General features: G+C 40.7%; 1 protein-coding gene across 2 annotated transcripts in view; it reads left to right on the top strand.

The window, feature by feature from the left end:
* Positions 1-15,721, top strand: part of LOC131104028 (dystroglycan 1-like) — a 76,458-nt gene extending 60,737 nt beyond the window's left edge. The window contains exons 2-5 of one of the 2 annotated variants that reach the window (XM_058050723.2): positions 6,067-6,354; positions 10,395-10,475; positions 10,563-10,936; positions 12,507-15,721. In XM_058050723.2, coding sequence (XP_057906706.2) covers positions 10,595-10,936; positions 12,507-14,819 — 2,655 coding nt within the window. In that variant the 5' untranslated portion in view covers positions 6,067-6,354; positions 10,395-10,475; positions 10,563-10,594 and the 3' untranslated portion in view covers positions 14,820-15,721. Of the gene's footprint in view, positions 1-6,066; positions 6,355-10,394; positions 10,937-12,506 lie in introns of both variants that reach the window. The other variant, XM_078796809.1, reaches the window with a different exon arrangement.
* The last annotated feature ends 5,809 nt before the right edge of the window (positions 15,722-21,530 follow it).

Here is a 21,530-nt window from a genome sequence, read left to right as displayed (position 1 = left end):
CCTAGCTGTGAGGTCTGCGCGCTAACCACTCGACCACCATGCCGCCCTATGTCTATTATATATTTTGTAATTGAAATGTAAAGGTGACTATAGGGGTGTTATTTCAAGCAAGGGATCACTGTAATTGTTTTTCCCTTAGTGGAACACGGAGATGATACTTTCACAGGCAGCCTTTGTCTAATAATAATTTTCCAAGTAAACATGCATAGGTGATGACGGTGTGTTTTGGAAAATGATATTTGTGCTGAGCTGCTGAAACAGATGGCCACGGGCAAATGCACGAGTAGTGAAGACATTGCAGCTTCCTGGCCTTTTATCAGCTCAACATAATAAGGGACTGAAAACAAACAGACCGTGCACATAAACAAATCTCCTCACAGGTAAATAGTAGGCTTCTCTGACGCATTTCACTGTTCTTCTGGCTGGAATGGCAGCAATACTGTACACAGCCCACTTCTTCATCTAAGGAATTGCGGAATTGTCACAAAAGCAAACTGGAGCAAGACATGTATATGTAGAGAAGGTTATTTCCATGTGTTATTAAGTTAAGCTGATAAGGCTTGTCTAAAGTAATCAACCATTATGAGGCAGAGATTTGTTCTAGTCAGGGTCTCACTACTCCTCCAGCCCCCCTCCAGCGGTTCAACAGACCGCTCAGAATAACCTTTTTAATAAGTCACTCGGAAGAAAATATGGGGAGTCAGCTGATTCCTAATCTGCTCTCTTTCCGTGCTCTGTGCTCATACATCAAGAGTCAAATTGTACAACGGCATGAAAGCTTGTCTGCGGTGGAGAAATCACGGGCCAGCAGGCCTGCAGGTGTTTTTCTGCATGTGTGTTTTGGCTAAATGAGATCTTGCTGTAACATTCATGAAGGACAACACCTAGTGTAGCCTCCTGGGAAATGAAGACAAAAATATCTTTCAATTATTTTTTCTCCCCACTATTTAGAATCTTATAAAAAAAATCTTATTTTAGATTTTACAGCATGTCCACATAAGTTATGCTATTCCTTTCTGTTCTATTCCTCCATGCACTCATCAGCCATCTCTGCATCCGCTCTCAGAGCTCCCATTTCGGCCTGTCTCCTTGCCCATTCCGCACCTCACTGCCTCCCTGGGATGTTTTCCACGGGACAACTGACATATTTTGCCCTTTTTTCCCGGTGTCCTCCCATTCCCACATTTAAAAAAATAATTGAAAATTGATAACAACTAATTACCAATTACCAATGTAATTGTAATCTAAAAATGTAATTCAATACTTCTCTACAAGGCATTGGATGGTCATATCACTTCCTACTTTGGTACGGGACAAAAATAAAATAAAATAAAAAAACTTAAACTACATTAGGAAAGCAGGAAGTGAACAAATGTAAAATGTACAAAAAAATAAAAATAAAAAAAAATCAAAAATACAAAAAATGTATAAAATAAAGTACAAAAAGATACTTACATTATATTGGGAAAGCAGGAAGTGAACAAATGTAACAGTTACTGATTGTAAAAGTACCAGATGGAGGGGTAGGATTTAATAAGCTTTGCTTCTTCCTACTCCTTTTGGACATGTGGAACTGGGAACTGATTATGGGATGCACTCAATTGTAATCTGATGCATGTTCAAATGAAATAAAACCATTACCATTACCATCACATTGCCATCACTCTGGGAGTATTGTATGACATGTATATGTAATCTACATTTGATGAAAAATGACCACCAGTACACCTACAGTGTTGCTACTAAATGTAATTAACTGTGTATATTTCATCACCAGAACCTGTTGACTTGAAATAGAAACAGACAAGTAATCCATTCTCCCTGGTCTTTATGCTGATACTCAACGCCTGCTCTCATCTTCATACTGTCGCCTTGCAGGGGTGAACAAAGAGTCAGAGGGATTCAGATGATTGGCAGGTCTGTGAACTACAACAGACAAGCTCTGTTTCTCGATCTTCAAATCCTAATCACGCTTGCAAAGAATTTCTATTCGTATACGAAAGCTCTTTCTTTGTCGCCATGAAGTAGTTTTCACTGTTAGAATGCATGATGATGCCATCACCTAAATGACAACACACATTCGCCCATTGAATAAGCAACATCTAATCATTTGTTGGCAAAGCACATAATGAAAAGGATCATTTGCACTCTATTTGTCACCCTAATGACATATGCAGTTTCATTTTTTCATCTTAAGGTTTTTAATGCAGTGTTTTGCCTCTTCTTCAATCTTTATTTGACTTTTCCTAGCATTGTCTCCCATGGAGCTTGTGTCCTATTTAAAGCCATTACAATACAGGATATTATAAGCAGTCATGTGTAAGCTCAATGAGCCTTCGACTAGAAAACATCTCCTTCTTTGGGTGTTTTTCATCAATCCTAAAAGAGAAATACAAGAGTCATCGGGTTGGAGAAAATTAAACACAAGGAATGCTTTGCAGTGCAGGATGTTAGAAAGCAGTGATGGGAAGCAGCACAGCACCTAATACTTTTCATTTGGATCATACAGAACATGAACAAAACGTGATGTACTTTAGCTACATTGTGTTTTGCACAAATACTTTATGTGTATCAGTTACAGGCGCTGCGTTTGGTACCTGAGCTTTCAGTGGGGATTGGACAAGCCAGAATTTGTCTTGGCAGACACTGAGAGGGCCAGTACTGTTAAAAATAGTGACATCAAATAATGATATATATTGCCATTTACCCTGGATTCAAACCACAGTTTCCTTTGCCAAATTCTGACATTGTTACCCATTACTCCAATCAGCCACTTAAAAAAAAAAACAAAAACATAGTATAAGCTTTTTCTCATGCGCCTTGTAAAGTGATGCATCTAATTTATGGCTAAAACTGCAGCTTCAGAAGTAGTAAAGTGGATGGTAATATGTCTTGTGCAGCGACCGTGTTTTGATATGACAAATCTTTACTCAGTTGGATCAAGTGTAGAATTACTACAACTTATGTATGCCAACCGTTACTATTGTATAAGACGTCATATAAAGGTAACTGTTGTGATAGTAGTGTTGAATAAACAGAGCCAGCATATCTTTAGTTTACTTTAGAGGCCCTCCACCTCGGATGCTAAACTATCACCAAAATGTTTTGTAAGGCTGGACTACTGCTTGATGAAGAGGACAAATTAAGCAAAAAGGCTAATTTGTCTGGAGAGGAAAGACGCAGAATCAAAACAAAAGGGAGAGAGGCTGACAAAGTGTGTGATTGAGGAATTATGAGGCTGTTCAATCGTAAAGAAGAGAACAACATTAGTAGTTTTAGTTGAAGACTAAAGGCAGAATTTGTCAGATCCCCGCCTATCATGCCTTTGGAATATTCTCATTCGACAACATCATTGTATTCCCAGGTCATATGTGTCTATTAGCAGTGCATTTTTTGCCGAGGAGTCTCCTGCGTATTGTACCGTGTATGCCACGTATTCCCGCTATTTCACATTTCTCCTCATCATTAGCGGTGTTTTGACAACTCACCACGTCCCTTCCCAGCAAAGCATCGGCTCAGGTATGCTGCATGTGGAGTGTCATAGCGAATCACATGTCTGTGACTTATATGGTAATGGTTTGATTTCATTTGAACATGCATCAGTCATGAACCATAATCAGTTCACAGTTCACATGTCCAAAAGGAGTAGGAAGAAGCAAAGCTTATTAAATCCTACCCCTCCATCTGGTACTTTTACAATCAGTAACTGTTACATTTGTTCACTTCCTGCTTTCCTAATATAGTTTACGCTTTTTTTGTAATTTTTTATTTTTTGTCACGTACCAAAGTAGGAGGTGATATGAGCATCCAATGCCATAATGGGTACCATAGTAAGTGTCAATATAGTGATATATATAGCACATCATGACTGGTTCAAGACTCTTCAACCTTGTATTTAGCAAACATCAACTGCTTGTATTGTTTCTTGAATTGGCTCATCGTTGTGCATTGTTTGACTTCCTTACTCAATCCATTCCATAGTTTGATTCCACATACTGAAATGCTACGGCTTTTTAACGTTATATGAAAAAAAGCTGCTGATAATGTGGACAGTCTAACCGTTGGTGAAAGTAAAAGCTTGTGTGTGATTGAGAGAGAAAGCGTGAAAAACTGCATCCACATGTTGCATTGGATGGAATCATGCCAAGGTGGAGGCTGGTTACGTACCATAACATTAGCTCGCTAGTCTGGCTCCGTCTGGCTCAGCAGACTATGTATTAGTAATGGGGATGTATGTCATGTGGAAAATTAGTGTGTGTCTGAGTGAAAGTCACATGAAAAACTACAGCTCACAACTACTACAATAAAGTAATGCTCAGAGTACCGTACTTCCCTACATAGTATCTGTGGATCCCTTGAAACAAAGCTGTTAGAAAATATCAATGTGGAAACAGTCCGTGGTTGTAGAAACCTGTGTGATTGTGAGAGAGATTAGGGAATTAAAATCAGTCTTGTTTTGTTGCAGGGAAGAACACTAAAGATGAGGGCTGAAATCATTCAGGGAGCCATTATATGTATATGTTTTTATTTACCTTTACAAGAGTTACTGCCGAGCTTGTTAACTGGGTCCCATGAGCCCAGTTCTCCACTGAGTGGAGATGTGCTTTGTAAGGAAAGTATAATTTTAATGTTGACAGTCACATAAAACACAAATATCTCAACTCTTCTTTCCTTTTGTCAAAATTATATCTTTAATACTGCTGCACGTTGAGTATCACAAGCCTGGATTCTGAATACAGTTTATACAGGACATATTTCTAAAATGTGTAAGTTATTTTATTTTGTTGTGTTATGCTGAACTAAAACTATATCATTGACCAATTCATTTTCCATGTAAAAATCCCAAATAAAAATCTATAATAGGCAAAGAGTATAACTTGCCGACCAGTCCAGGGTTTACCCCACCTCTTGCCCAAAGACAGCTGGTATAGGCTCCATAAATTGGTTGGTTTATAATAGTGTAAACTATTACAGGTAAATGTTTACCTTTTCAGGCTGCTTCTTCAAAAGTTTCTTCTAGACATTCAATTCATTTCTTTAAAGATGAACATTCGCTGGTCTGGCTCCCTTGCCCTGAGGAAATTTGTCCCATTAACTGTTAACTTAACTAGTTTTGACATTTGCAGTGTTTTGTTCTGTTCTATTTATGGTATTTGTGTGTTTTTTGGCTTTTGGATCAGCCGCACGGTGACCAAGTGGTTAGCATGTCGGCCACACAGTCAAGAGATGGGGAAGATTTGGGTTTGAATCGCTGCTTGGGAACCTCTGCGTGGAGTAAGCATGGGTTTTCTCCGGGTACTCCGATTTCCTCCCACATTCCAAAAACATGCTAGGTTAATTGGGAACTCTAAATTGTCCATAGGTATGAATGTGAGTGTGAATGGTTGTTTGTCTATATGTGCCCTCTGATAGACTCCAGCATACCCCTACGACACAACTGAGGATAAGTGGTACATAGAATGGATGGTTTTTAAACATGAAGACATACTGCTAAAAAGGTCAGTAAGGATAATTCATAGTGCCACCTATAGAGAACATACTAACTCCTTATTTCTAAAATCACAAATACTTCAACTTGCTGATATAGTTCATCTTCAAACAGCTAAAATAATGCATAAGGCTAAAAATAACCAATTAGGTCAAAATGTCATCCAATACTTCTCTACAAGAGAGGAGACTAAAAAAGTACGGGACTAAAAAATAATTGGGAGAAAAAAACAAAAACCTTAAACCATATTCGGAAAGCAGGACGTGAACAAATGTAACAGTTACTGATTGTAAAAGTACCAGATGGAGGGGTAGGATTTAATAAGCTTTGCTTCTGCCTACTCCTTTTGGACATGTGGAACTGGGAACTGATTATGGGATGCATTCAATTGTAATCTGATGCATGTTGAAATGAAATTAAACCATTACCATTACAATATATAGTATTTTCAGTCAAACATTATTCTGTTCATCATAGCACTTATGATTATGAAGAGTGTGTAGCTATTTGCCAAGAGAGGGGTAAAGACGGAGTTAAAGTGTGCAGCAATTTCACCTGGATGTATGCTACCTCCACAGAGGGAGGGGTCCCGCCTGCTCACTGGCCTCCCGCAACCTGCAGACCTGGCGGTGAGGAGGAAGGAAGGAAGGAGGCAGTCAGGGAGGGGTAGGCAGCGACCTCATCACGATACGGCGCAGTGAACCATCTCTACACGAAGCCAACCAGGAAGACGTCGCTATTGTAATTGCAAACGATCAATTTGTTTCGTGGTGTTGAGGGGAAACCGATATTTGATGGCAAATTGGAAACCTCGGCGGCTCTTTGTGGCTCGAGAAGGAGGTAGCTAACGTTAGCTCGCTAACAAGGTCAGTATACATGTTGGCTTCTTCGCTCTTTTGGATGTAACAACATTGGGAAAGCTGCTATTGTGGTTATTGTGAATTGGGATTCTAGTTATTTTTAATACATGCTTATATTTTCTTTAAGAAAAGATACAACTGACATTAGCAATCGTCTCGTTCGCTGTCTCGGCATTAGCCCAAGTGTTAGCAATACGACCGCTTAGTTCACTCGCTCGACAAGTTCATCTTTGAAAGCAGAGATAGTTCGGGCATATTTAACATACTCTAAATGAATAGTGGCGCTTTTCCAACAGTCTGTGTAAGAGAACCGGGCAGATGTGTGGTCTAGTGCCTCACAAGCGGATGCCTGGTCTCCTCCGCCCAGAATAAAACAGGTGCATGTCTGCTAGCATTGAGGAATCTGCGGGACAGAGCAACCCGGAGCCGCGGTTGTGCTCACATTGTACTCCTTTTTCTCTTGTTCGTCCCTGTAAAAAACGACTCTCTGGTGTGATTTGCAAAACATTTAAACAATTATCGAACGGTTCAGGGTTTTATATTTTAGAAAGGCCCTGCATACACCGACTAGTTGGACCGCCACGGGCCCAAAGCTATCCATTGGCTCACCGTTTAGCTAGCCAGATTGAAAAGATTGTAACCATAATGCAGAATTGTGTTAAAAAGCTGCTAATTACATATTTATTTTGACGGCAATATCTCATCGTTGTTATAATGTAATACAAAAATAGCATTTGTTGTTCCCCACGAATGATTATTTATGAGTGGTGTTATTGCCTTAGGAGGTGTATAGTATTTCCTGCTCCATAGCATGGGTGTCCTATTGTGTCATAATTAATAGAGCTTATTTATTCTCGGGTTTCTGTATTACGCAAAGTTCACCACTTGAGTTTGTACCAGTCTTAGCAGCTGGAGCTGCAAGCTAGTTAACAAGATGGATCATAATCAGAGCCAGTTATCAGATTAAGCTAAATGGATTTTGAGATTGTTCAAGCTTTTGCCAGGCTACAGAAAGCAGTTATGTTGTAATATCGGAGAGAAAAAAAACATGATTCGTCAACTTCTAGAACTGGTGATTTAGTAGCACAAAAACATTATTTTTTGCACCACATGTTCGATTACTTTGTTGAAGAGTGTGGACATGCAAGCTTGTGTTGTGGATGTTTGTTATTCAGCTCATGCTCCGTACAGAGGCTGCTGCTTGTGCTACGTCAATTCAATTGGCCCTGAGTGCCACTGTGCTTCGGAGATCTAATTATTTTTGATAGTTTTTAATTTTAACTACCTTTGGACGGCATGAAGCAGGAATGCTACGTTTGTGAACTGATTTGCTTCGCTCCCACCCGCACTTAGTCAGGCCTCGGTGAAATCACACACAAGCAAATCTGTCATTGTATTGCATTTGCCATACATTAAATGGCCCTTTAAAAGTGGGCCTTTTGTTTGAAATGGGAGTTTAATAAGCATACAATGAAGTCTACATATTCATACGATCTTTAGTTTTCCTCTGAGTCCTTTCAGGCTACATAGCATGGTTTAATGTCTTCATAACCGGTCTAGAGCTGTTGTAAACATTGTCATTATGCTAATGAAAAAAAATCACGATTAAGACTGTTTTCATTATAATATCAGGTTTACAGTTACAATATGATCAAATGCCAAAAGACTGCTGTGCTAAATGTATCCAGTTAGGTTAAACCCAGTGGAATGTTGGAATATATTCAAGGCAGTGGCTTGTTTATTGACACAGAAATTATTTGAAATAGAAATGATTTGCATTAAATGATGTTTCACAATGTCTCATTTGTGACTGTACTTGTCACCTGTCACATAGATTTGTTGGTGACATTTCCAGTCATCGGAAATAGCGATATCAAAGCCATGTTGGAATAAACTACTTGCCGAACACATTCCCGTTCATAATAGTGGGATTTCTCACTATAAAGTATTGTAAAAATTGTTTTTGTGAGCTCCACCCATTAGTCCTGTTGAACATGGTTTAGCGTTATCAGAGGCATTTTTATGTTGGCATAAACACTATAAATTATCATGTTCTGTCTCCAGGCCAGTAAGCACTATTTTTCTCCATATTTTTTGCTTTCATTTACATATTGTGTTGTTGTCCCATCGAATATGAAGTTAGAAACCTGCAAAGCGACAATCCAAAATTGTGAAGTGATGATGTGTGAATTATGGTCACTTTTGCTGTCTGCAAATTAACAGAATCTGAATCTAGGCCACATTGTGTAGCGCTTACTTTGATGCTCAGATACTGCTTCTTGTTTGCTGAGTGTGCTGATAGCCTGAGGTGAGGGGTAGTGCTAAATCTGAGTAAAACTCAGCCTATGGGCAAAACCTTTTTTAATGCTAGTAGATTTTACATTAAAGAATAAAGGCATGCATGAATCCAGGAAGATGTTTTGGAATCATAATCAGCATGGATTTTCAACCTTTTGGAAACTGGATATTGGTTACGGTTGTCAAAAACAATGCGGTAGCTACTTGATTAAATAATTTATATTTTCTGCATTATTTCTGCGTTATATGGTGCAATCGGAATTACGTTGTCCATTTCTGTACTTGACACGTATAAGATTTGAAATAAGGTTTGAGTGATATGGACTTTACCATGTGTAATTTTTTTCTTTGAGATGTATCATGATATGAGGATATAAAATATGAAAAAATATTTATTCAAATTTTCAAATATTCAAAAGCTCCAAACTTGAAGTGATTAAGGAAGATGTAGTCAACCATGCAATTCCAACTGCAGATGGAAGATATTTTTATGAGACTCTTATAGGGCTGCAACGATTATTCGGATAATTCAAATACCTTGATTACAAAAAGTAGTCATGGGGGTTTCCCATGTTTCGAATAATCGCTTACGTCACCAACGTGCCTACGTCAAAGAAGGAAGCGGGTGTTTGAAGACGCGGGAAGCTTGAAGAGGCTAGAAAAAGTGGCAAGACAACGAAGGACCAGGAAAATTAAATGTAAAAAAAAACAGACAAAGTGTGGCTAAACAGCTATTTTTTTAGTTTTAAAAGCTTTAACGCCGCACTGTGCGCTAACAATGAAATGCCTGCGGTTGCTGGTGTGACTGATAAAACAACTCGGCAGTAAGATGCACACACCTTTCAAAATTGCCACTCATTGCATTTGAAGCCGCGATGTTGTGTGGAAAAGTTACTAGTTTGGTTGCGCCGTTCGTGCCATGAACGCCATTGCGATAATGTCTTTTTCTCATGGACTTGTTAGTTAATTTATTATTGTGTGACTAGTGGTGTCATTGTTTGTTGTATCTTTAATGTTTGCTAATCCCTGAACTCAACTAATGAATGATCTTGTACCAACGAGACTCAGGGAACTGTCAACTTCCATCAAAGTATTGTTTTGTTTCCTTTTCCCCCCCAAAAAAGCACCTCATACTCAACAACTTAACTCTGTTCTTCATTTCTGTAGTTTTTGTTCTTGACCAGCTGTTTGCTTGGAGCAAATGTGCGCAGCTTTGAGTTCTTGTGATCAGCTGCTGCAATATTCCACCAATGTTCAGTTGTGTATATACTCACTGTTTCATTGTCTTTTTGTATGAAGCAAATACTTAATTGTTTTAAGGCTGAGTACATGTCAACGGTTCTGAATTAGCTTTAATTGAGACATCACACTTTATGTCCCCTTTCTCAGCAGTCCCCCTCATGTGCCAAGTGGTAGCGGCTCTTGACAACTCGCTCAAGGTCTGACAGGCAAATAACTTATCAGAAAACAGATATAGACACAACAAAGCATAGTTTTTATAATTGAATTTATACACACAGAAGACAGATATAGACACAACATAGTTACATAGAGTTGAATGTGTAAACAAAGGAGCCATTTAGATGCAAAGACTGCAGCAGTTCATTGCGTGGGTAAGGAGAAAATCTGGCAAAAGGTGTTGGATGTGTATTGGATATTATATCACATTTTTTATGATGCAGCCATACTCGTAGGTTTCCTTTGATGGTTTTTGTTTACACTTGCATCATATTTGTCTTCTCTTGTAGTTCCCTGGCATGGTTGTCTAACCGGCTGCCATTGACCTCTCTTGATGGATCCCAGAGGACAACAAAGGAATAACAAAATCTGTGAGCACAGCCAATAACGAGGGAACCCAACTCAAGGCATATCATCTGACTGACTTCAGTGCATGTGGCCTTTTGCGTCTTTCACAGACATCTGCTAGGCAGCTCAAGGGCCGACTGCTATGCACTATAAACTGGGAGACGTGGATGGTGGGGATGCTGGGAGGTGCAGGTTTCCTTCCAGTAGAACTGTCTCGCTCATAATAGGACTTCTGATAGCCATGGCTCCGAGTGCTGCGCTGGAACAGCAAGACGCACAGGTGGAGATGTTCACGATGCAACTGGAGGCTTCCATGCAGTCTTCTGTGCTCTCTGAGCTCCAGTCTGCTGCTTTCGCCACGCCGGAGTCCTCTGTGAAAAATGGAGGAGTACAGAATGGCATCCCTGACTCTTCAGCTGTTGTCGGCCAGGTGTTTCAGATGAGGATTCCACTGGTATCTGACAGTGCAAGCTGTAATCTCCATGTAAGTGTTTAATGGGGGCAAAATATGTCATGACTGAAACTTGTTGCTGTTCAGGTTTGTGATATAAGACAAAATGATAAGTTATTAATATTAAACATAAAGTAATCTAAAATTAAGAGCAATCACATGCTCAACATTACTCTGGCTATTGATACATACAATATCTGTGGCAAAAGGTTGCCTTTTTCCCCCTCCCTTTCAATTTTATTGAGCTGCATTTTTTCACTTTCATATATGCTACAGTGTTTCAGCAAATAGTTGGGGTGCAACTGTATGGTGTGGTATGTGCATCAGTACAGTCAAGGGGAAAAAAAGAAAAACTGCTTCCCTTCAATGTTAAATGATTTTTAAATTGAACTCAAAATGAACTTGCAATTGCGTCCAACAAATAATAATCTCAAACTGGAAAAGCACTCAGAGACCACAAACCTCTGCCAAGCATCATAGTCCCCCGCTCCCCATTGTAATTTACAACATAAATGTTAGTTGTACATTTATTTTATGTACACATTTAGACTCCTTGAACGTAAATAGAAAAATGATGTAAATAGAAAAATGAACAATTTCTCTTTCAAACAGATAGGTCTAAACAGTTGCTTCTAAATAAATGTTAATGATTATGGGAGCTATCATAATACCAGGAGTCTCCAACCTTTTTATTTTTCCAAAATGAGAACGTCCAAGAGCTACTTAAAAAATAATATATTATTTGTATAACTTATTTCAACCAAAACAAACAATAAACCTGTTTTTCCTCAAAATTTACATCATAATTTGTATCCACAACTCAGTTTGCACATCAGTAAACAAAATTAGCGTCCATCTGCATGTTGTATTTCATGATGTATTTATGTCTAGTGCAGGTTTCTCTCAACTTTCAGTCCTGTTAGGGCTACTTTACCAAAAAGAAAGGAGCAATGAGCGAGTCCTGTTATTTATGGCAATGACTGGCAACATTTAATATTTAGTATAATATTAATTGTATCTGGAAAGGGAAATTGGAATTTTAAAATAAAAAGGGATGTCTTTGATCATATAATAAATACATCATGTAGCATAAACATGGAGGCACACAACAATGTGGCGCAGTTGCATCTTCAGTCGATTGAAACGCTAACACCATTCCGGAAACTCATCTTGAAAGGAAAACTGCTCCACCATCCTTATTTGAAACATGAAGGCCTATTTTTGTCCCTTCCAGCAAAAGAAAAGTATTTATTTATTTATTGCATTTACTGCCTTTCAGTACCGAAAATGAACTGAGCTGCAAACTTAACTCCTGCTGCGTAACGAACCATTATGCACTATTCTACACCTATTAAATACTATAGGACACTAATTCACTATGCTCAAAGGCTCTACACTTTATTACAAAAAAGGTCACTTTTCGAAGTAAAGCTGTAAAATCATATAAGGGATATGTGCAGTGGAATTAGTGCAGACGTTAAGATAAGATATGCCTTTATTCGTCCCTCAGTGGGGGAATTTGCAAGTTGAGTTGTGTTAGTTGAGTATTTTTAAGTGTGTGTGTGTGTTTCTTGCTCATTTATATATTTATTTATTTTTTTAGCTTACTGAGATGGGACAGCCAACATTACCATCATGGCTCTATTGGGACAAAGAAAACTGTGTTCTGAGAGGCTTGGCTCTGGAGCAAGATAAAGGTGTGTATCATATCTCTGTGTCTGGACGAGACATGAATGAGAAGACCGGCAGCCAAGAGTTCCCCAGTACGGTCTTCTCCATTGAAATATACCCAGAGGAGCGGGCAGACGCTGAACCATCCCTGCTCACTCTCCAGTCTAACAGCAGTGGCCTGCAGCCTTTCACTTGTGGCCCCGAGGAGCCTGTCACTGTCCTCACTGTCATACTGGATGCTGACTTGACAAAGATGCTTGCTGAGCAGAGGGTCAGTTTACTGACTATTATGAGAAAATTCTCACATGTTCCAGTTGAGCACATGAGACTTGTCCCTGTTGTCAACAACCGCTTATTTGACATGTCTGCTTTCATGGCGGGACCAGGGAACGCCAAGAAAGTGGTGGAGAATGGAGTTCTGCTGTCATGGAAACTTGGATGTGCCCTTGACCAGGGCAGTATCCCTGACATCAGCATTGTTCAGTCCTCTGCAAAGGACGGAACCATGTCATCCAAACTTGCATATCCAGTGGTTGGTTGGCACATCGTGAACAAAAAGCCCCATGCAGTCAAACGTGTCAAACGACAGTTGTACAACACTCCTACTCCAGTGCCCTCCCTGCTTCCGCCAACCAGTTACCCAGAGCCACCTCTACGTGTTGTTCCAACCCCAACCTCACCCTCGATTGCCCCAGCAACAGACCACTCTGCACCTCCTGTACGTGGCCCTTTACCTCTTCCTGTGAAGCCCACAATGAGGGTCCGAGATCAAATTGCCCATACGCCTGTTTTAGGACCCCCACAACCCACCAAGGTATTGGGGTCGACCAGCACCATGCTCATCCAACCTACAATGACCAGACCTACATTTGTGGAAGCCACCGCTTTACCGACGCTACCGAGCACCACCAAAAAACCCAAACCCTCAAGCACAAGAAAGCCCAAGAAACCCAAGACGTCAACACCAGCTCCCCGAGAGCCCAAATCTACCACAGCAAAACCACCTAAACGCACCACTCCTCTCTCCTTGGCTCCAGACTTGAATCAGATGCCAGAGATCCGCAACCCAATTGATCAGGTAAACGCATGGGTTGGCACATACTTTGAGCTCAAGATTCCTCCTGATACATTCTTTGACAAGGAGGATGGAACAACTGACAAGCTGCGTTTGACTTTGAAGCATCCCGCTAAGAAAGCGGTCAGCGAAACGTCTTGGATTCAGTTCAATAGCACCATCCAGCTTTTGTATGGACTTCCCGAGGAGCAACACAAAGGCAAGCATGAGTACTTCATGCTAGCTACTGATAAAGGTGGGAAGAGTGTCATGGATGCATTTGAGGTTCAAGTCAACCATTGGTCAACTAATGATAAACCACCAGTTGTTTTTGCTGCCCGTTTCCACGGCGACCCCACAACTCTAAGCAACGATGTCCATAAAAAGATTCTTTTGACAAAAAAGTTAGCTTATGCACTTGGTGATCGCAATAGCAGCACAGTGACCCTACGAAGCATTACCAAGGGCTCCATTGTGGTAGAATGGACCAATAACAGTCTTCAGCAAAATTCTTGTCCAAAGGACCAGATCGCAGCTCTCAGCAACAGGATCGCCGATCCGCAAGGCGCACCAAAACCAGCCTTTGTCAAATCTATGGAGCCTGAATTCAAACCCATTAACATCTCTGTTCGTGGCACAAATAAATGTCAGAGCTACACCTTCATTCCACCAGGGGAAGTTCTGCCCAGCCCCAATCTTCCCACCGCTACACCCTCACCTGGGACCGGCCGTAGAAGCAGTGACGATGTCTACCTGCACACTGTCATCCCCGCTGTTGTGGTCGCAGCACTCTTATTAATTGCAGGTATCATTGCTATGGTCTGCTATCGGAAGAAGCGCAGAGGGAAGATGACCATGGAGGAGCAGGCGACCTTTATCAAAAAAGGAGTTCCCATAATATTTGCAGATGAGCTGGACGATTCCAAGTCCCCCCCATCCTCCAGCATTCCTCTTATTCTTCAGGAGGAAAAGCCACCACTCCCCCCACCAGAGTACCCGAACATGGCCGGCCCCCACAGTACGCTACTGAACCAAGATTTGTTGGAAGAGTATTCTGTGTATCAAGATGATGATCCCAATGCGCCTCCTTACCAGCCCCCACCGCCTTTTACTGTCCCCATTGAAGGCAAAGGCTCTCGTCCCAAGAACATGACCTCCTACAGGTCACCGCCCCCCTACGTTCCTCCCTAACACACACACTGAAGCGTTCAGCTTGGAATTCAGGTGCACTGTAGGGATGCTTGTTCAAACTACTGACTACAGACGTAACTTTTCTTGGATTTCAATGGAGGCGACCATACGTATATTTTCACCATCCTGGATAAGATGTTTCAGCGTTCTCCGACTGGAACAGGCAAAATAGGCGGAGAGCAGTTTGTAATTCCATTCCCTTTCCTTCTCGCTCTCTTGTTCTTCAGGTCTGCTTTTGACTTTCAAATGCTTTGTCTGTTTTGCCCAGAAGAAGAGTCAATTTTATCTTCAATGATGTACTATTTCTATTGTATAGAACATAATAGAGCAGGAGAGACTGAAGCCCACCGGGCCTTTTAGCAGATGTTACCATGACAACAGACTTGAGGCTCTCCCTTGCCGTGGTATTATTTGAGAGCTGTATCACTCCTATCTGTCCTTCAGCTAAGACGTACTAAGATGTTGCACCTGTTAATTTTCTAGGACAATTTAACACCATAAGCCAAACTGAAAGCATTAGAACATTTTATTAAAGAGTTTTGATTTCATTCTTTTTCTGTCCTATACTTGGCTCCTTTTTAACAGTCGCACTTCACAATATGAAGTACTTACTTGTTCAACCACGTCTCGCACACAATTGACCGTATAATTCAAATTAGAACTAATTAGAATTAGTCAAATAAATATATATATATATTTGTGCCACTGAACTTGCCGTCAGAGATGTTTTGTGTTGTTGCTATGGTGACTGGTCAGCGAGGCTGCTATGTCCAGTGAAGGGGCCGGTGGAATGCCGTTTCACCACAGGGTGACAGTTGAGCACATATATTGCTTCTTTAAAAAAAAAAAAAAAAAGTTTGCTTTGTATTTCCATTAAATTGTCTTTTCACTGTTTTCACTGATTTTGTGCATTGTTTTGATTTTACTTTTCTTTTTAATGTAGCATCCTGCTTTTGCAGTTTTTTAAAATGCTATATATATATATATATATATATATATATATAGTATATATACACACACACATCATTTTTTTTATTTGCATATCATTATTTTTGGGCCAAACCATGTACCTAACAGACAGAAACTGAACTTCAAACTTTTAAAGATGTGATCATTTATCTCGACCTGTTAATGTTGCAACTTTGGTTGATCACATGTCGACCCTCCATGGAGATGAGTGACGGTTCTAAGTGATACCCAAACTGTTGGTGATAATAAAAGTCAGCCCTAGCGTTCGCTTGCGCTGAGGAGTGGCCGCGGCTGCAGGGCTATCGCTGGTACTCTAGCTGTCGCTCTTAGGGATGTAAATATTGTGCCTGTGAAATAATAAAAAAAAGAAATCAATAATGTTAGTGTTGTACCAGTCAACCTAGTTGGGAACAGAAGGGCCACAGTGGGAAATAATTTTATTTTTTTGATTGTATGTTTAGATTTATGACCACTACCATGTTAATGGACTTGTGCAAGGGTACATTAACAACAAAGAAATGGCATCATCTGAATATAATTGCAACAAATAAACAGTATGTGAATTATGTACATTTCATACCTGATATCATTACAAAAATGTAAAAAAAAATCTAATGTTTTTACTGAGTTTTTGATACAGTCTTAAACTTGTTTTATGAAGGTATATTAATAAAATGTAATACTATTTGTAAAGCCTCAAAATGGTCTACTGTCACTTTTTTGGAGGTTTTTGTCATGTACGTTAAAGAGATCATGAGACGCATCATCAGGCACAGTAAAATCTCAATTATGATAATCCAAATAACGCTGGTTACAACAGTAATCCACTCAGCTCTGAACCCCTGATGTCACTTCCTGTCCTCCACACATCTGGAACACATTTATTGGAACAGATACACGAGTCTTGTGTCTTAAATGGCATATTTTCTGTGATTATATGTATTATATTGGGTGGTATGAGTAAAGTTCACTAAGCCTTGTAACCTTTACCCATATTACCCAAGAGGGCTCTAATACAGTTATGTTAAAAAACACATTCAGAAGGTTGTAAACAGGTTTTCTATGCTCTGACTATGAAAATATTGGATTTATAAATAAGGAGTCCTTTTTTCTCTTTCGGCTTTTCTCTTCAGGGGTCACCACAGCAAACCTCCATCCTCCATCTGTCTCTCTCACACCAACTACCCTCATGTCGTCCATCCATAAACCTCCTTTTTGGTCTTTCTCTACGCCTCCTACCTGGCAGCTCTAAAGGCAGCATCCTTCTACCAATATATTCACTATCTCTCCTCTGGACATGTCCCAACCATCTCAGTCTGGCCTAAAGGACTTTATCTCCAAGGCCTCTAACATGTAATGTCCCTCTGATGTACTCCTTCATGATCCTATCCATCCTGGTCACTCCCAGTGAGAAACTCAGCATCCTCATCTCTGCGACCTCCAGTTCTGCTTCCTGTCTTTTCCTCAGTGGTACTGTCTCTAGACCAAACAACATGGCTGCTCTCACCACAGTTTTATACCCATAAACACATTTCTCACACATTTACTTACATTTCTTGTTAAATTCCATGATTACTTTTTTGCTAACTTTGTCCAAACATATTACATACAAAGTTCATGGATGTCCAAGCTGAAAGATTGCTTAAATTATGGAATTATGGGCCACTTTGCTAATCTTCACCTTTTGGTTATGAAGTACGCTGAAACCAATGCGTTTGTCGAGATATGCTAAGGAGTTAAACATGTATAAATAGCAGCTTGCATCTCATTTTTTTTGTGATAGCTAACTAAGCAAATTATTAGCAAGCAAAGTGTGTTAACATTCAGCATTTTACCTGTTAACTTTGATTTATCCGTATATATTTTTTTCTGTTCAGTGTGGCCCTATATTCCTCCAATATGTTGCTATTCCTTATCTGCTCTCATTTGCCCAAGTCTTATTGCACCCGGTTATTATAATGGCTAATTAGTAATTAAGGGCGGCGGAGGGGTAGAGGGGGTCCATATTCAATGTTCTAATCATGTACAAATTGGAGAACAAGCAAGCTGTGGGCGAGTGCTTCATTTACAAGAAATGTTGCCACTGGTCGCAAGTGATCATCAAATAATGGATGCAAATTGACTAAATTATTGACCTTTAACCTATTGAGTGATGGAGACGTTAATTGACTAAGTGCGAGTCACACTGCTGATGAAAACAATGATTACACTGTTGCAGCCATCACGCAGCGCTTCAAATTTCGGGTATGCTACCGACCTCTGTTTGACCCCAAGGGACATCAGAGTGAGAGAGGAAAAAACGTGCATGCAAACCATCTGCGCCATGTGTACATGTACTACTACTGTACTACTACATTTATTACTCTTTGTACTCTCACCAAAGACTCCACAAAGAGTCCACAAATGGAACTAATCCATATATGTGGCAGGTTATGAGGTTATGTCAAACTATTTTATGCCCAGTCTCTATCTTCCCACTGTCCCCTCATTCATGAATAATATGTCACAAGTGAATGAAAAAAAAAAAACAAAAGCAGTGAATGAAATATTTGTTCATTCGTTGCGGCAACAAGAAATGACAGCTGGACGCAAACGTTTGTTTTTAGATTACCGCTATCCCTACTTTCTTGTTGGCGGGCTTCTAATTTTCGTGGTCAACCTCACTGGGCTCTCGCTGCAAAACAGGAAACGATTTCTCAGGATTACTGACAAAAATGTTTTGCTTGATTAAGAAAATGAGCCTAATTAATTTTGTGGCGAGTGCGGATGTTTGCGGTAATGCGATACGGAGCTCCGTGGTGTAAACAGCAGACACATGACACGGACATGACATGCTGTAATAGGCCTCATTAGATGTCCAAAGCTCGGGGAAACGTGGCAGTCTGATTCCCATTAGGCGCAATCGGACTAAAAGTGTCTAATAACGAAGGCTAATTGGAAGAAAAGTTGGATTTTTACTGAATTTTAAATTGCAGCAATTTAACTAGTGTATGTATTTGTCAATGATGAAAAACATGGCGGTTGCACGGTGGTTGAGTGGTTAGCATGCAGGTCTCACAGCTAGGACACCCAAGTTCAATTCTGCCATCTCTGTGTGGAGTTTGCATGTTGTGGGTTTTCTCCGGGGACTCCGGTTTCCCCCCACATTCCAAAATTGGCGACTCCAAATTGTCCATAGGTATGAATGTGAGTGTGAATGGTTGTTTGTTTAAATGTGCCCTGTGATTGGCTGGCCACCAGTCCAGGGTGTATCCTGCCTCTCGCCCGAAGACAGCTGGGATAGGCTCCAGCACTCTCGCGACCCTTGTGAGGATAAGCGGTAGAAAATGAATGAATGAATGTGAGTGTGAATGGTTGTTTGTCTATATGTGCCCTGTGATTGGCTGGCCATCATAGCTGGGATAGGCTCCAGCGCTCCCGCGACCCTTGTGAGGATAAGCGGTAGAAAATGAATGAATGAATGATAAACAAGGCAAAATCAAGCTGTATGTCATTCACTTAGACTAGCATGGAGTAAAAAAACATTTATTCACTGGTGTCTTTTTAACATTTTTAAACATAATAAGCGCTAAACAAAACCTACAAAAAACTACAAATGTTCATATTTAATGTTTTACTGGTCTTAAACCGCTTTTTGTGAAAGATGTTTCTTCAGTGGACATTCGGACATTCCGCCGCATGTCGCCTCTTCAATCAGCCTTGAAAACAGCGCCATCTTGCGACTAATTGACGTCACTTCATGTCTGTAAGGCTTAAGAAGAGGTTATACAGCACTGGTCAGGGGTGTGTTTTGGCCCCTGGGGGCCACTGATCTGACATTTATCAGAAGAGACATGACTTGAGAAGAAAGGGCGAATGAAAGTACAGATCCCTGCAGTTCCACTAGGTGGCAGTAGCACCCCACTGAGCACAAACATCAGCAGCCGAGAAGCAGCCTCAAGCTGAGGTAAACAAAAAGGCAAACCTGCTATTATCATTTATCAGCTGCAAGGCATCACAAGCTTATTCAAACATACTTGGGTTTATTTAGAGGAGGTTATTTGCAAAGTAATAAAGGTATCGCTAATGTTTGCTATTTATTCAACTCTAAGGAGAGATCATTTATATCCATCTTAGGGGGGGAAAAACAACAAACGAGTCTCCTAAGATGCCCTCATAATTAGAGAGCACAACAGGTAGCATCCACATTCAGATTTAGAAAGTGTAGACTAATTGCATTTTGCCTCTTATCTCATGAATTGGATTCCTTCCAAATGCTTGATGGAAATGCTCTTCTTTGTGTGGAAAAAAGGCGTTTTGCAGAGGTATGACAAAGACGTGGAGATGGGGTCAAACATGACATATGCTGCTATTACTGGCTGCTTGCGCTGATGTAAATGGTGTTGAAGCAACGTGAGGCTGGCTGCAGGGGGGGATGGATGGGGGGGGGCACTAGGAACATTCACATGCTAACATGTTTGCACACGCCAGTTGGGAGGCGAAGCAGCAACACTAAGGTGAGGTTAAACTCCTAAAGATCACGGCTGAATCCACGTGTTTTCCCCGCTGGACTTACGTCTGCTGGCCGCGTGATTCCGTCAGAAGTCTGCGCCCCGGGTTGCCATGTCCATGCCGGATAACACACAACCCCAAACAAAGCGTGAAGGCTGCTCGCTGAGTGGCTGTGTTGCACATTCGCAACCTTTTTCAGGGATTGTGTTGTGTGCTAGTTTTATGTTAGCATAACGTAGCAGAACGTAGCATAACGTAGCATAGCGTAGCCAACCTGGCTGGCTGGCTCCATTGGCCAGATGGGTCAGTGCTTGCAGGGACATTCAGGGTTTGGCGGACCCCTTCTGTTCTTTGTGAGGGGGGCGGGGGGGGGGGGGACTCATGGGATGAAAACCCCAGAGAATGAATGTGTAGAAGCTGCATCACCAGGCTGTGGAGGATATGCTGAGTGATATGAATTTGTCTGTACCATGAAATGTACATGTAGAATATACTCAAGTGAAATCAGAGTAAAAGTACATCAACATACATATTCATTCATTTTCTACCGCTTTTACTCACGAGGGTCGCGGGGGTGCTGGAGCCTATCCCAGCTGTCTTCGGGCGAGAGGCTGGTGGCCAGCCAATCACAGGGCACATATAGACAAACAACCATTCACACTCACATTCATACCTATGGACAATTTGGAGTCACCAATTAACCTAGCATGTTTTTGGAATGTAGAATAGCATAGCATAGCAAGCTAGCCTCCAATTTACTTATTCTAAACTTAAGAAAGGGTTTGAAGTGAAACATAGTGGGGAAGTAAGAGGCCAAATACGTAACACTTCCACACGAATTGGGAGGCTAACTCCTCTCATGGCTGACTACATGTCGCCAATTAACCTAGCATGTTTTTGGAATGTGGGAGGAAAAACCGGAGTACCCGGAGAAAACCCACGCATGCACGGGGAGAACATGCAAACTCCACACAGAGATGGCCGACGGTGGGATTGAACTCGGGTCTCCTAGCTGTGAGGCCAACGTGCATCCATAAGAACAACATAATATTGCTTAATGGAATTAGCTCTTTTGGGGGGCAAGATGAGCTTGTCAACATCGGAAACGGTAGAATATTATTATTCAATGATAAAGGAAATACATTATAATCATCACACAGCAACTGAGCAGGGAGATGCAACTTCCACTCACTAGACACTAGACTAGAATAAAATGAATGCATATAGAAATTTTTTTTTATATATAAAATA

The sequence above is a fragment of the Doryrhamphus excisus genome, linkage group LG15, assembly GCF_037039965.1.
Source record: "Doryrhamphus excisus strain RoL-2023G ecotype Guam linkage group LG15, RoL_Dexc_Guam_v1.1, whole genome shotgun sequence".
NCBI lineage: Eukaryota > Metazoa > Chordata > Actinopteri > Syngnathiformes > Syngnathidae > Doryrhamphus > Doryrhamphus excisus.
The sequence above is the reverse complement of the archived record's forward strand: the minus strand, read 5'-3'. Positions and strand labels throughout refer to the sequence as shown.